General features: G+C 40.6%; 1 protein-coding gene across 2 annotated transcripts in view; it reads left to right on the top strand.

Annotated features, from left to right (window-relative positions):
* Positions 1 to 13418, top strand: part of LOC131687088 (serine/threonine-protein kinase 32A) — a 279046-nt gene extending 265628 nt beyond the window's left edge. For both annotated transcript variants that reach the window (XM_058971135.1, XM_058971130.1), the window contains exon 10: positions 11074 to 13418. In XM_058971135.1, coding sequence (XP_058827118.1) covers positions 11074 to 11742 — 669 coding nt within the window. In that variant the 3' untranslated portion in view covers positions 11743 to 13418. The remainder of the gene's footprint in view (positions 1 to 11073) is intronic.
* Positions 13419 to 14041: the final 623 nt, after the last annotated feature.

Here is a 14041-nt window from a genome sequence, read left to right as displayed (position 1 = left end):
TTTTTTAATTTTCAGTTGGTGTGGGTTCGGACCGGTTGGAAGAATGAACCGGTTTGGCATACAGAAAATTGATTAGAAATTGATTAAAAATTTAGATTTATTGGTCCAACTTTTGACCGCATTCGTCGTTCGATTCGAACTAGCGAACTAGTGCCCTTAGGGCTTCTCATTCTATTCGGTACCCCAGCACAGTTTGCTGCAATAAATCTTACGCGACGAAGACGACAACGTCATCCGGGTGACATTTGACCATATTTTCAGTTCGTTCCCCGCTCCGCTTTACACTGCCTACTGGGATCAGCTAGCACTGCATTCAAAAGTCATTCACAATTGTTGCAGCCCACACCTTCCCTCTTCCATTGGAGCGGGGGGAAAGGTGGTCGTTACTTCCTATATACCAGGCTGCATTAAGAGACCTAACCTTACTCGGTTCAATTATCAATCCCCTAGAGTGGTGGTAGGTAGGGTAGTAGGGGAGTGGGGAAGTCACTTTCCGGAGTCCGGAAACGGAGTGGAAAAGAAAATGAATTTGTTTCGTTGTTGTTGGTGTTGTGGTGATGGGTGCACCGTGTGACATTGTAACAGGATTACGACGCAATTAAAACGATACTCCGCTTGTTGACTGGGTTGGTTGGATAAATGAAACCGAGTGGGAAGCGGAAGTGGGTCGTAGCGAAAATTGCAACCTTTAAGTCTAGTTAGTGTTGCTTAAAACTAGCAGTACTAAAGACGATTGTTATAAACCACATAGCTAAAGCATTAATTATAGCATTTAGCTTGATACTTTTTTAGAATTTTTATTTTTGCCTGCATTTTGAGGTTTGAAACTTTTTCTACGCTCATTTGCTTACCTTCTATACCTACTAACATATCTTTCAGTTTTTCCATCCCGTTTTATCAGTTTGTTTAAATATACTTTTTCCATTGACCCCTTTCCACTGTTTGACAACTTAAACAATTATTTTTTCTGCTATGTTTGCTTATATCGAGTACCGCGTATATGTACCTGTACGTGAAGTGGAGATTGACGGTGTGATCATAAGAAAACGTCCGTCAAAATCACCCATTCAACCGAATGGTTTGCAAATCTTTAGGAAATAAAATAAAACAAATTATTACGCATTTTCCAAGTTCACTCTATTCAATTTCATAGCCATATCCAAATGCATATACTTTTTCCAAACACTACTCAAAAGGTCATGTACAATGTTTGGGCCAACTTCTTTTTGTGTGGAAATCCATTTTTCTGCATTTCTGCTTTCGATTTCACTTCTTCAGAAAGCTTATGAAGTACTTGCTTCATGTTGGCCTACTATTCCTCAACTACACGCAATGCTGGTGTTCTCGGAGGATTATCAGGAATAGCCTTGCAGCATTCCAGAACACGAGGCTTATTCCAACCAGAAAAGCGACGAGCCAGCGTGAGGCCTCAGAAACGAGAGTATACGCTTTTGGAGGTATTCTTTTAAATATACCTGGACAGTTCCGGTTGTCACGAATGGAGTGATCTGCTTTCCACACGAGCAAATTGCCTGCCAAATCATGCATTTTTTTTTCAATTTCAGACATGTTCTGATGCCTTATTTCTTCAGAAACGTCGAACCAATGATGGAAAGGAGCCCCGGAAATTGCCAGACATCTGCTTTTACGTGAATATCGCCCCGTTCATGACGAGACAACGCAGTTTAGTCAAGCTCCGGCGTATGTCATTTCCTCACTGTATTCTGCCGTTTACCGCGTTTCGATACATTTTTTACTGAATGGGCCTACCGGTAGTTGTCAAAGTCATTCCGGCAGTTCCAGGTGGAACAAGGCATCCGATACACCGGTGCCTCTGTTCTCTCTTCTCCATTTCCTGTGCAGCTCCACCAATATCTGCGCGACTACTCTACTAACAGTGTTCCATGTTCTTTCATCTTTACACATCTCTTATACGACATTCTTCGCCCTTAGAGCCAGCATCTCGCTCTTGATTGATGGATCTTTCTTCAACTCGAACAGCATCTCACTTCTCTGAGTGCGCCTGATTCATACTACGTCCTCCTTCAGCTTGGGTTCCTCTCACACCCTATGAAGGATCGCAGCGTACTTCGCGATGTCGTTTGCTTTGACGACTTGTGCATCACCTCGATGCCTCGCTTCATACGGCTGAAGGTCTTCTATCTTCTTTCTCTCTGTCTTCTTCTAGAGCTTTCAACTCTAAAATACGCAACTTATCCATATTAACTCCAGTGCGATGGGGAAGCACACTGTCCTCCTCCATCTGAACCACACACTCCAAATTAACCATCAGAACATTCAAAAACCATATTCGCGACAGTGACTAGAAATTAGAATCCACAGAGTCCAGATTTCACCAAATCCATAATCCTTAAAATCCAGAATCCACAGAATCCAAAATTCAGGAGGTCTAGTTTGCACTAAATATAGAATGTATAGAATCCAGAATCCGCAGAGACAAGAATTCAAAATCCACAAAATGCAGGATTTACAAAATCCAGAATCCCCAAAATTCAGAAATCAGAATCCAGGACCCACAAATTTCAGAATTCACGGAATGTAAAATTCACAGATTTTTTCGAATCAACAGACTCCAGAAACAATAAAGTTCAGAATCCGCAGAAACCAGAATACACAGATTTCAGAATTCACAGAATCCACAAAATACAGACTCCACGGAGACTGGAATTCTGCATCCAGAATCTATAGAGACGAATTCAGTATCCTCAAAATCCAGAATCTACCAAATTCAGAATCTAGGATTCAGACTTCCCAAAATTCAGAATCCACAGAGCCCAGATTGCACTCAATCCAGAATTCAGAGAATCCAAAATTCACGGGTTCTAGTTTCCACCAAATCCAGAATCACAGAGACTAGAATTCAGAATCCACAAAACACAGGTTTTGCCAAAACCAGTATCCACAGAATCTAGGATTCAGAATCCACATAGTCGAGTATTTACCTAATCCAGAATCCCTAAAATCCAGAAATCAGAATTCACAGAATCCGTGAACTACAGATTTCAGAATCTACAGAGTCCATATTTCACCAAATCCATAATCCTTAAAATACAGAATCCACAGAATCCAGAATTCCAGAATCCGCTGAGACAAAAATTCAAAATCCACAAAATGCAAGGTTTACAAAATCCAGAATCCCCATAATCCAGAAATCAGAATCCAGGACCCAAAAATTTCAGAATTCACGGAATGCAAAATTCACAGATTTTTTCGATTCAACAGACTCCAGAAACAATAAAGTTCAGAATCCGCAGAAACCAGAATACACAGATTTCAGAATTCACAGAATCCACAATCCACAAAATCCACGGCGACTGGAATTCTGAATCCAGAATCCATAGAGACGAATTCAGTATCCCCAAAATCCAGACACCACCAAATCCAGAATCCCCAAAATTCAGAATCCACAGAGCCCAGATTGCACTTAATCCAGAATTCAGAAAATCCAAAATTCACGGGTTCTAGTTTTCACCAAATCCAAAATCCACATAGACTAGAATTCCGAATCCACAAAACACAGGTTTTGCCAAAACCAGTATCCACAGAATCTAGGATTCAGAATCCACATAGTCGAGATTTTACCTAATCCAGAATCCCTAAAATCCAGAAATCAGAATCCACGGAATCCGCGAGCTACAGATTTCAGAATCCACAGAGTCCAGATTTCACAAAATCCATAATCCTTAAAATCCAGAATCCACAGAATCCAAGATTCCAGAATCCGCTGAGACAAGAATTCAAAATCCACAAAATGCAGGGTTTGCAAAATCAAGAATCCCCATAATCCAGAAATCAGAATCCAGGACCCACAAATTTCAGAATTCACGGAATGCACAATTCACAGATTTTTTCGAATCAACAGACTCCAGAAACAATAAAGTTCAGAATCCGCAGAAACCAAAATACACAGATTTTAGAATTCACAGAATCCACAATCTACAAAATCCACGGCGACTGGAATTCTGAATCCAGAATCCATAGAGACGAATTCAGTATCCCCAAAATCCAGACTCCACCAAATCCAGAATCTAGGATTCAGAATCCCCAAAATTCAGAATCCACAGAGCCCAAATTGCACTTAATCCAGAATTCAGGGAATCCAAAATTCACGGGTTCTAGTTTCCACCAAATCCAGAATCCACATAGACTAGAATTCCGAATCCACAAAACACAGGTTTTGCCAAAACCAGTATCCACAGAATCTAGGATTCAGAAGCCGCATAGTCGAGATTTTACCTAATCCAGAATCCCTAAAATCCAGAAATCAGAATCCACGGAATCCGTGAACTACAGATTTCAGAATCCACAGAGTCCAGATTTCACCAAATCCATAATGCTTAAAATCCAGAATCCACAGAATCCAGAATTCCAGAATCCGCTGAGACAAAAATTCAAAATCCACAAAATGTAGGGTTTGCAAAATCCAGAATCCTCAAAATCCAGAAATCGGAATCCAGGACCCACAAACTTCAGAATTCACGGAATGCAAAATTCACAGATTTTTTCGATTCAGCAGACTCCAGAAACAATAAAGTTCAGAATCCGCAGAAACTAGAATACACAGATTTCAGAATTCACAGAATCCACAATCCACAAAATCCACGGAGACTGGAATTCTGAATCCAGCATCCATAGAGGCGAATTCAGTATCCCCAAAATCCAGACTCCACCAAATCCAGAATCTAGGATTCAGGATCCCCAAAATTCAGAATCCACAGAGCCCAGATTGCACTTAATCCAGAATTCAGAAAATCCAAAATTCACGGGTTCTAGTTTTCACCAAATCCAAAATCCACATAGACTAGAATTCCGAATCCACAAAACACAGGTTTTGCCAAAACCAGTATCCACAGAATCTAGGATTCAGAATCCACATAGTCGAGATTTTACCTAATCCAGAATCCCTAAAATCCAGAAATCAGAATCCACGGAATCCGCGAGCTACAGATTTCAGAATCCACAGAGTCCAGATTTCACAAAATCCATAATCCTTAAAATCCAGAATCCACAGAATCCAAGATTCCAGAATCCGCTGAGACAAGAATTCAAAATCCACAAAATGCAGGGTTTGCAAAATCAAGAATCCCCATAATCCAGAAATCAGAATCCAGGACCCACAAATTTCAGAATTCACGGAATGCACAATTCACAGATTTTTTCGAATCAACAGACTCCAGAAACAATAAAGTTCAGAATCCGCAGAAACCAAAATACACAGATTTTAGAATTCACAGAATCCACAATCTACAAAATCCACGGCGACTGGAATTCTGAATCCAGAATCCATAGAGACGAATTCAGTATCCCCAAAATCCAGACTCCACCAAATCCAGAATCTAGGATTCAGAATCCCCAAAATTCAGAATCCACAGAGCCCAAATTGCACTTAATCCAGAATTCAGGGAATCCAAAATTCACGGGTTCTAGTTTCCACCAAATCCAGAATCCACATAGACTAGAATTCCGAATCCACAAAACACAGGTTTTGCCAAAACCAGTATCCACAGAATCTAGGATTCAGAAGCCGCATAGTCGAGATTTTACCTAATCCAGAATCCCTAAAATCCAGAAATCAGAATCCACGGAATCCGTGAACTACAGATTTCAGAATCCACAGAGTCCAGATTTCACCAAATCCATAATGCTTAAAATCCAGAATCCACAGAATCCAGAATTCCAGAATCCGCTGAGACAAAAATTCAAAATCCACAAAATGTAGGGTTTGCAAAATCCAGAATCCTCAAAATCCAGAAATCGGAATCCAGGACCCACAAACTTCAGAATTCACGGAATGCAAAATTCACAGATTTTTTCGATTCAGCAGACTCCAGAAACAATAAAGTTCAGAATCCGCAGAAACTAGAATACACAGATTTCAGAATTCACAGAATCCACAATCCACAAAATCCACGGAGACTGGAATTCTGAATCCAGCATCCATAGAGGCGAATTCAGTATCCCCAAAATCCAGACTCCACCAAATCCAGAATCTAGGATTCAGGATCCCCAAAATTCAGAATCCACAGAGCCCAGATTGCACTTAATCCAGAATTCAGAAAATCCAAAATTCACGGGTTCTAGTTTTCGCCAAATCCAAAATCCACATAGACTGGAATTCAGAATCCACAAAACACAGGTTTTGCCAAAACCAGTATCCACAGAATCTAGGATTCAGAATCCACGTAGTCGAGATTTTACCTAATCCAGAATCCCTAAAATCCAGAAATCAGAATCCACAGAATCCGTGAACTACAGATTTCAGAATTTACGGAATGCAGATTTCAGCGAATCGAGAATCCACCGATTTTTTTTCGAATCTATAGGATCCAAAATCCATAAAGTTTAGAATCCGTAGAAACCAGAATCCACAGATTGTAGAATTCATATAATCCACAATCAACAAAATCTAGAATACTTAAAATCCAGAATATACAGAGACTACAATTCAGAATCCAAAATCCGCAGAGACTAGAATTCAGTACAGTGAAAACCCGTTCTTATCAGCCCCTTGGTGAATTTTAGGTTGATAAAACGGGGACATTCGCAAAATCAAGACATATATTTTCCTTTCTTTTTAATAAACAGAGGCTCTTAAAATATTTTTCTCTAGTTTCTAGATATAGCCTCATAGCCCTTTGTGATTATTTAGTTTAGGGGTCTGACAAATCGGATCAAAAAGCTGATAAAATCAGGGGCTGAAAAAATCAGAGGCTGATAAAGTCGGGTCTTCACTGTATCCCCAAGATCCAGAATCCACAAAATCCAGAATCCACAAAATCCAGAATCAAAGATTTAGACTCCACATAATTCAAAATTCACAGAGTCTATTTTCCACAAAATCCAGCATCCATAAAATCCAGAATTCACAGAAACTAGAATTCGGAATCCTCAAAATCTAGAATCCACAGAATCTAGAATTCATAATCCACTGAGTCAAGATTTAACTAAATTAAGAATCCCATGAATTCGGAATTCAGAATCCACAGGATCCAGATTTAAGAATTTATGCAAAACAGAACTGACAAAATTGATAATCCACAGAATCCACAAAATATGAAATCCGGATTTCAGAATTCACAGAAATCAGAATGCATAGTGTCCGTACAATTTAACGAATCCAAAATCCTTAGAATGCACAGAATCGAATCAAACATCCACAGAATCGAAAATACACGAAAACCATAGAATCCACAGAATTCAGAATTCACGGAATCCAGAATTTATAGAATATATCTGGTTAAATTTGACAAAAAATTATAGATACCTTCGAGGATAGAATAAAAAGAAGAATGCGTAATTCCATTTTGAAACATATAATGTCATTTTGAGCTGCCACAGACGAGGCAACAGGACACACGTCCTCCACAGTCGGCAACACATTAATGTAAAATAAAATCCATAAAGATTACTGATTGTGGTGTTTGTTCTCTTGCCTCGTCTGTGGACGTCTGAGAATTAGTTCAAATCTTCAGTTAGATCGGTTGAATAAGGCAGACTACGAATTTATACAGGCAAAATCACTTACACGCTAACACGCCGGACATACAAACAATCGAACACGTTAACGTGTAAATGCTCAATCCCTTCGCGATAACACAACCGCGTGGTCTCAAATGCAATCATAAAATCGCGATCATTCACACACAGCTACAGCCACGATATCGCAAATCCAGATGATTAAGTAAATCTGAACCGAACAGTCAACATCACAATCAAAATCACGTCCCGCTGCAGCCGTTCTTAAGCATTTTCCGCCCCGGCTGCAATTGTAGTGAGTGATTCTGACTGGAAGTCCTTCCTAGAATCTAGTTGTACTGCGCTAGTAGAATCATTTTTATGATATCATTTTCTTTGTTTTGTTCATTTTATAGATTTCTTTTCAATTATGTTTGATTTTTTATGATATTTTCAAATTCTGTAGATTTTGTATTTTTGTTTTTAAGTTTTTATTTTAATTGATGTTTTTGATTTTTCTTTTATGTTGTTCTGATTTGTTTTTTTAAGTTAAAATTTTGATTTTTTTAAAATAAATGCTTGTTTGTATTTATTCAGTTATTTATTGTCCTTATTTTTACAATTCTTTATTGTTTTTTTTTACAATTAGTCAAGCGTGATTTCTCGCAGTCAGGAACACAGGTTCGTCTCCGCTTTTTTAGCTAGCGTCAACCCCAGCTTAGTCCTGTCGCTTAGTTAGTGTCGGATTCGGATAAGAAAAAGTTGAAATGCAAATTCCATAACTAATTTACGTGCGCAATAAGATACAACGGTCGAATATTTCGCGATAATACAAAGCCGGTCGCAAACGCAAGTGTCCACGCATATCAACGCCCGCGATCTCATAGACGTCCCGAGACGATGAAGTCAACATAGTAGCATTTACGAATTTACAAACGCAGTCTCATATACCGACATACAAACGTTCGCTCTCTCGCGATCGTGAGACAAGCTCGTTCGAGAGCTCCCACTCTAAAATACGGAACTTATACACATTAGATCAGCGGTTCTCAACCTTTTTTGAACCACGAAACCAACAATTATCCTAGGTTGTTGCGGACCCCTCATGCTTTCAATATATTATTATTAATCTGTTAACCAAAAGGTTTGAAATTTCCATATGCATCTGGAAAACATATTCTTCTTCGCGGACGCCGGGTTGAGAATCGCTGCACTAGATAATAGCGATAATACAATTCTGATCAAGCAAACGATCATACAATCCCGATCATCTGCGCACACCTACGTCTTGCATACCTGCCAACGTCTCAATGATCAAGTTGAAACGTTAGCAGTTACGAATTTACAAGCTTCGTATCAAGTACGATTATATCAATGCCTGTTCCCACGTGAACGCAAATAGAGCGCGCGTCCGGAAGTCCCCGCTTGTGGTCCTAGCAGCCTACATCCACGCTTTCAATCTTAACCCATAAAAAGCTCATATACATTGGAGGTCTCCGGGTGCAAAGGTCGGATACTTTAGTAATATAGGGGAACTCGATCCCTTCTAGATCTGAACCGTACACTCAAGTTAGTATTTCGTGCGAACATTCGACGAGAATACGTAAGCGGTTACACGAGTATACAAACGAATTTATACACGAAAAGTTACATATACGCAACACACACGCCCACCTAATCAAACCCGCTAACATACAAACGCTCGAGGCCCACGCGATAATATAGCCCTGCTCACAAAACCGAACAAACATAAAAACGTATGCCTGTGATTAACTGAACGTTTTAACACCTACAATTTACAGACCACCTTAGAATACTGCGTCCTATCCTAGATTGGTCCATAAGATTGAGATAATTTCGACGTTGGTGACTTCTGGTCGCAACCGGGACAAGTAAAGTCAAAATTTATACATCGGTAGCACAGATATTGGAACGACTATAACATTTTCCCCTATCGGTTTCGAATCAGATAAACATTCTGATGCCACATTGGGTCCACGAGGTCATTTAACTGCTCGGCGAGATTCAATTGGAGGCTAACGGTTAACTATCGGTGTCGGAACAGATGGAGTCGATCCTGACAACTGTTTTTTTTTTCTCGGTCTGTTGATCCGTGAGTGATGCCAGAGGCAACATTTCATCAAACGGAATTTTCCAATAACCCAGCACAATTGGCACACAACCAGAAACGGGTGGTAAGAATGTGGTTAAAGCAATCTATTCCTTTTAAAGTGTACTTGAAATGTGGCAACTCCTACGCAAAGACCACGCTGTGTACATATGACAATCAAATTGCCACGTGCCGGTTCTGTGAATAATTTGCACATTATTGAAAACCCTAAAAAATCATCAATTTCCACCACAACAGACCTCAACACCTAAAACAAATTACAGCCAGTAGTTGTCCACCCTTCAACGACGGTTAATCCACAGAGAACAGACATCCATGATCGAACAAAAATATTTAAAAAACGTGTGTAAACATTTGAATTAATATACGATAAACATTAGCGCCGCCACACCAACCTATCCCAACTATCCGTCAAATCCATTCAGGAACCGGTTCGAAATCCTGAATGGATTCAGTATGGAATCTTGCTCAAAGAAAACAACCGATTTTGACTCTATCGGTGGACGCATTTGAGCCGGAAGTCCGAACCGGTTCCGGACTAGTTTGACTGGGTAGAGGAATAACCGCTGCCAATTCTGTCGAACTCAGCTCCAAAAAAACTTGACGAGAGTAGCGCACCTGGTTTGGATATCCCAACTACCTTCGAAACCGTTAGAGATTTTACACAAGTTGAATGATGAAGATGGATGTCTGTTCTCTGTGATTGATTCATCGAGGACTACATGTAATGTTATTTTCCATTGATTATTGTACCCAATTGTGTTAGCACTGACCATTTTAATCTGAAGGAGATCATTCCCGGGCAAAAGCAAAGCAGGAGTTTGGAGTTTTGATGCTCCGGGAACTACTGAAAACTCCTTGTCTGATCTCAATCCTCAGATATCATGACTTGAACGTTTTGGTTTATCTTCGCGTAGCCATGAGTACTGGCTGTACTGGCTAATTGTTTGCCATTACGGCATTAAAATAGTCAACTTCGTAGTTGGCAAACTCCCGCAGATCCTTGCACGGCAAACTTTCATCGGTGATCACACCTTCAATCTCGATTTCACGAGCGGAGATGTAGATACGGTAATCCTTCTCGCAAAATTGTTCGGTTTGAACTTGCCATCACAACCTCGAGCTTACGCTTCCGCATTTTCTTGTTATTTCGATCATAGTTGGAAAGTATTCTACCTATTCTTCTGTTTTCATATATTTAAAAACTTCAAAGATCTAGTTTGAACCGGCAAATGACCACAAAGAGACCGAGCTCTCGGTGTAGTTTGAAATGGGGTTACCGACAGAGCCAGGTTGATTTTTTTTACAGACAAAGCTGGTTGTTCATTATAACACGTCTGGACATATTTTGGAATCTGTCGAAACTTTTTCTTTTATCTTTTTTTTGGAATTCCGGGCGCTAAAGCAAATTTTAGAATAACAAGACTAATTAAGCGTCTTATTCCTTTCTCTCTCTCTTCTCTCAGCTTCTCAGCGTCCAACCGGGCCCCCGAATCAGCAGCCAGCGAGAGCTGCAGCAAACGAAACTGCTGCGCGGAACCAGTTTCGAACGGATCCTGTCCAAGCAGAGCAACCCCCCGTTCAAACCCTCCAAAGATCACCTGAACTGCGATCCGAGCCTCGAGCTGGAGGAAATGATCATCGAAGCGAAACCACTGCACAAAAAGAAGAAACGCCTGGCCAAGCAGCGATCCATCAATCGGGACAATCCCGGAAATCACGGCCAGCAGCAGCAACAACAGCAGGATCAGCTAAGCGAGTTGGATAGTGCCCTGTTGAAGCAGTTCCTCGTATACAACCGGTTCAAGGAACAGAAGCGAAAAGTGATGGAACAGAAGGAAACCGACTGGCAGCAGGAACTGGATCATGCGATGGCTAGTTCCGAGGTGGAAGCCAGCGTCGGCGGTGAGGTATCGAATGGAGGATCGAACCGGTTGGCTACTATTCTGGAGGGCGGTGGAGGAGATTCAGCGGTGGTTGATGGTGGTGGTGGTGATGAAGGGGAAGGAGGCGGTACGGCAACTGTAGCCGGCGAGGGTACTGGCAGGAGCCGGGCTAGGCGATCGGTGCAGACGCAGCAGTCGGACAGTTTGGATTATATCGATCGAACGCCTTCGCCGAAGCCTAGTATTTAGTAAAGGGAGGTGGTGTCACAGTGGTTATAGTTTTTTAGGGGAAAGTAGAATGCGTGGTAAGGAAACGATTATGCGAATTGGAGTAAATGGTGACATTCGGAAATCTGGACGACTTATGTCAAAATTCTGACTCAAGTGCAAAAAAAGCGATTAGAACTCAATCGGTTTCGGAATCGGTTGTAAAATTTGAACTACAATTCATACGCAGAATCTCAGTTAAACTCATTCCGGAACCGGTTTCCATTTCTGAATGGAGTCAGTATCCCGGTCAAACTATTCGGAATTCGATTAGGAATCCTGAATGGAGTCAGTATGGATTCCAATTCAAATGCAACAACCGATTCTGAAACCGATTGAGTCGGAATCGGTTGTTGTATTTGATGTGGAATCCATACTGACTCCATTCAGAAATCCGAACCGGTTCCGGAATGCGTTTAAATGGGATGGTTTCCGCCTCAAATGCAACAACCGATTCCGACTCAATCGGTTTCAGAATCGGTTGTTGCATGTGAGCTGGAATCAATACAGGTTACATTCAGGATTCCGAATCAAATTCCGAATGGTTTGACCGGGAATCAGCCACAATTCCCACTCGGAATCGTTTGCGTCACTTAAGCCGAAATTTTGACCAAAGCTAGGCAATATTCTGATTGGATTAGCTGGGCCCCAGTTAAACCCATTCCGGAACCGGTTCAGGTTTAACTGGGTGAATTTGATGAGGAATGTCAAGTGAAATTTTCTTCCGTAGCTTCATTATTTTCAGTATCGTTTAGATTAATGTTGTGCTGAAATTTAACCCACAACAACCCGGTCAAACCATTCGGAATTTGATTCGGAATCCTAAATGGAGTCAGTATGGATTCCAAATCAAATGCAACAACCGATTCTGAGTCGGAATCGGTTGTTGCATTTGATTTGGAATCCATAATGACTCCATTCAGAAATCCGAACCGGTTCCGAAATGAGTTTAACTGGGAAGTTGTTTATGAATGCAGATGATGAGAAAGAATGACATTGATTAAAAAAAAGTTGAATTGGAACGGTTTCATAAATGCTACATCCAATTGTTTTGATCTTGTTCTGTTAGAGAAAATCTGTTTGAACTAGAGTATTCAGTGAAAAGTGTGGAAGTGGCACGGGAAGTTAGAAAAACAGAAGGAAAAACACGCATAACTGAGACTGAGTATATTATTAGGTTGAAAACGAAGTTAATCAAAAAAAGCTACTAAACAAAAAACTCATTCTAATCGAAACAAAATTAGGCAATCATTGTAACAATTCCAATCTTAGCAAATGGTAGAAAATCTTAGAAAATCGACAGCTGCGGTAACAAACAGTCAAGTTATATGTACGTAACCTAACCCGTAAGAATTTTCAATTGTATCCTGCTGCCGACAGACACTGTATACACAAACTAGCGAAGTGTCAAAAAATGCAGCCAAACGGACTGTCAAAAACTGCAGCCAAACGAGCATGGTGATATTGTGAAGGGCAGTAAAGACGGAAGCTCAAGTAAAGCTTCCCGGTCGAACCATTCGGAATTTGATTCGGATTCCTGAATGGAGTCAGTATGGATTCCAAATCAAATGCAACAACCGATTCTGAGTCGGAATCGGTTGTTGCATTTGATTTGGAATCCATAATGCCTCCATTCAGAAATCCGAACCGGTTCCGGAACGAGTTTAACTGGGTTATGGGATCTTCCGTGATGCCATGGTTGCTACCCAGTTAAACTCATTCCGGAACCGGTTCGGATTTCTGAATGGAGTCGGTATGGATTCCAAATGAAATGCAACAACCGATTCCAGCTCAATCGGCTTAAGAATCGGTTGTTGCATTTGATTTGGAACCCGCAAGTCTGTGTATAAAGTGTCTGTACAAGTCTGTACTGCTGCCTATCGGTCGGTTGACAGCACGCATAATGCAATCAACGCCTACTACATTGCTTGCGTTCGATTGGAATCCAGTCTAATAGAAGCTTCATAAAGCTGTACGAAGGACTTTGAAGAAAAGATAATTTTCCTTAGCGCACAAAACCGTGTCCGCTAAACATGCCGCTTAGGTAATGCACTAACACGTTCTAGTCAGTGTAGGGGAGTAAACTAGATAAACTACATATAATAGCTGAATTAGTCAATAATAGAAACAGAAAACTTAATTAAATCATTTAGTTTGGACAGACAAAGATGCGAATGTACGAAAGTAACCCTGTCAATCGTAACAACATTGTATTTGTTTATCAGTCCCCTCAAACGGAACACAGACCGGTTATAGTTCATAATAAAAATCCCGTTTCTGC

Source organism: Topomyia yanbarensis, chromosome 1 (assembly GCF_030247195.1).
Source record: "Topomyia yanbarensis strain Yona2022 chromosome 1, ASM3024719v1, whole genome shotgun sequence".
Lineage (NCBI taxonomy): Eukaryota > Metazoa > Arthropoda > Insecta > Diptera > Culicidae > Topomyia > Topomyia yanbarensis.
Note: the sequence above shows the minus strand (reverse complement) of the source record. Positions and strands in the feature narration are given on the sequence as shown.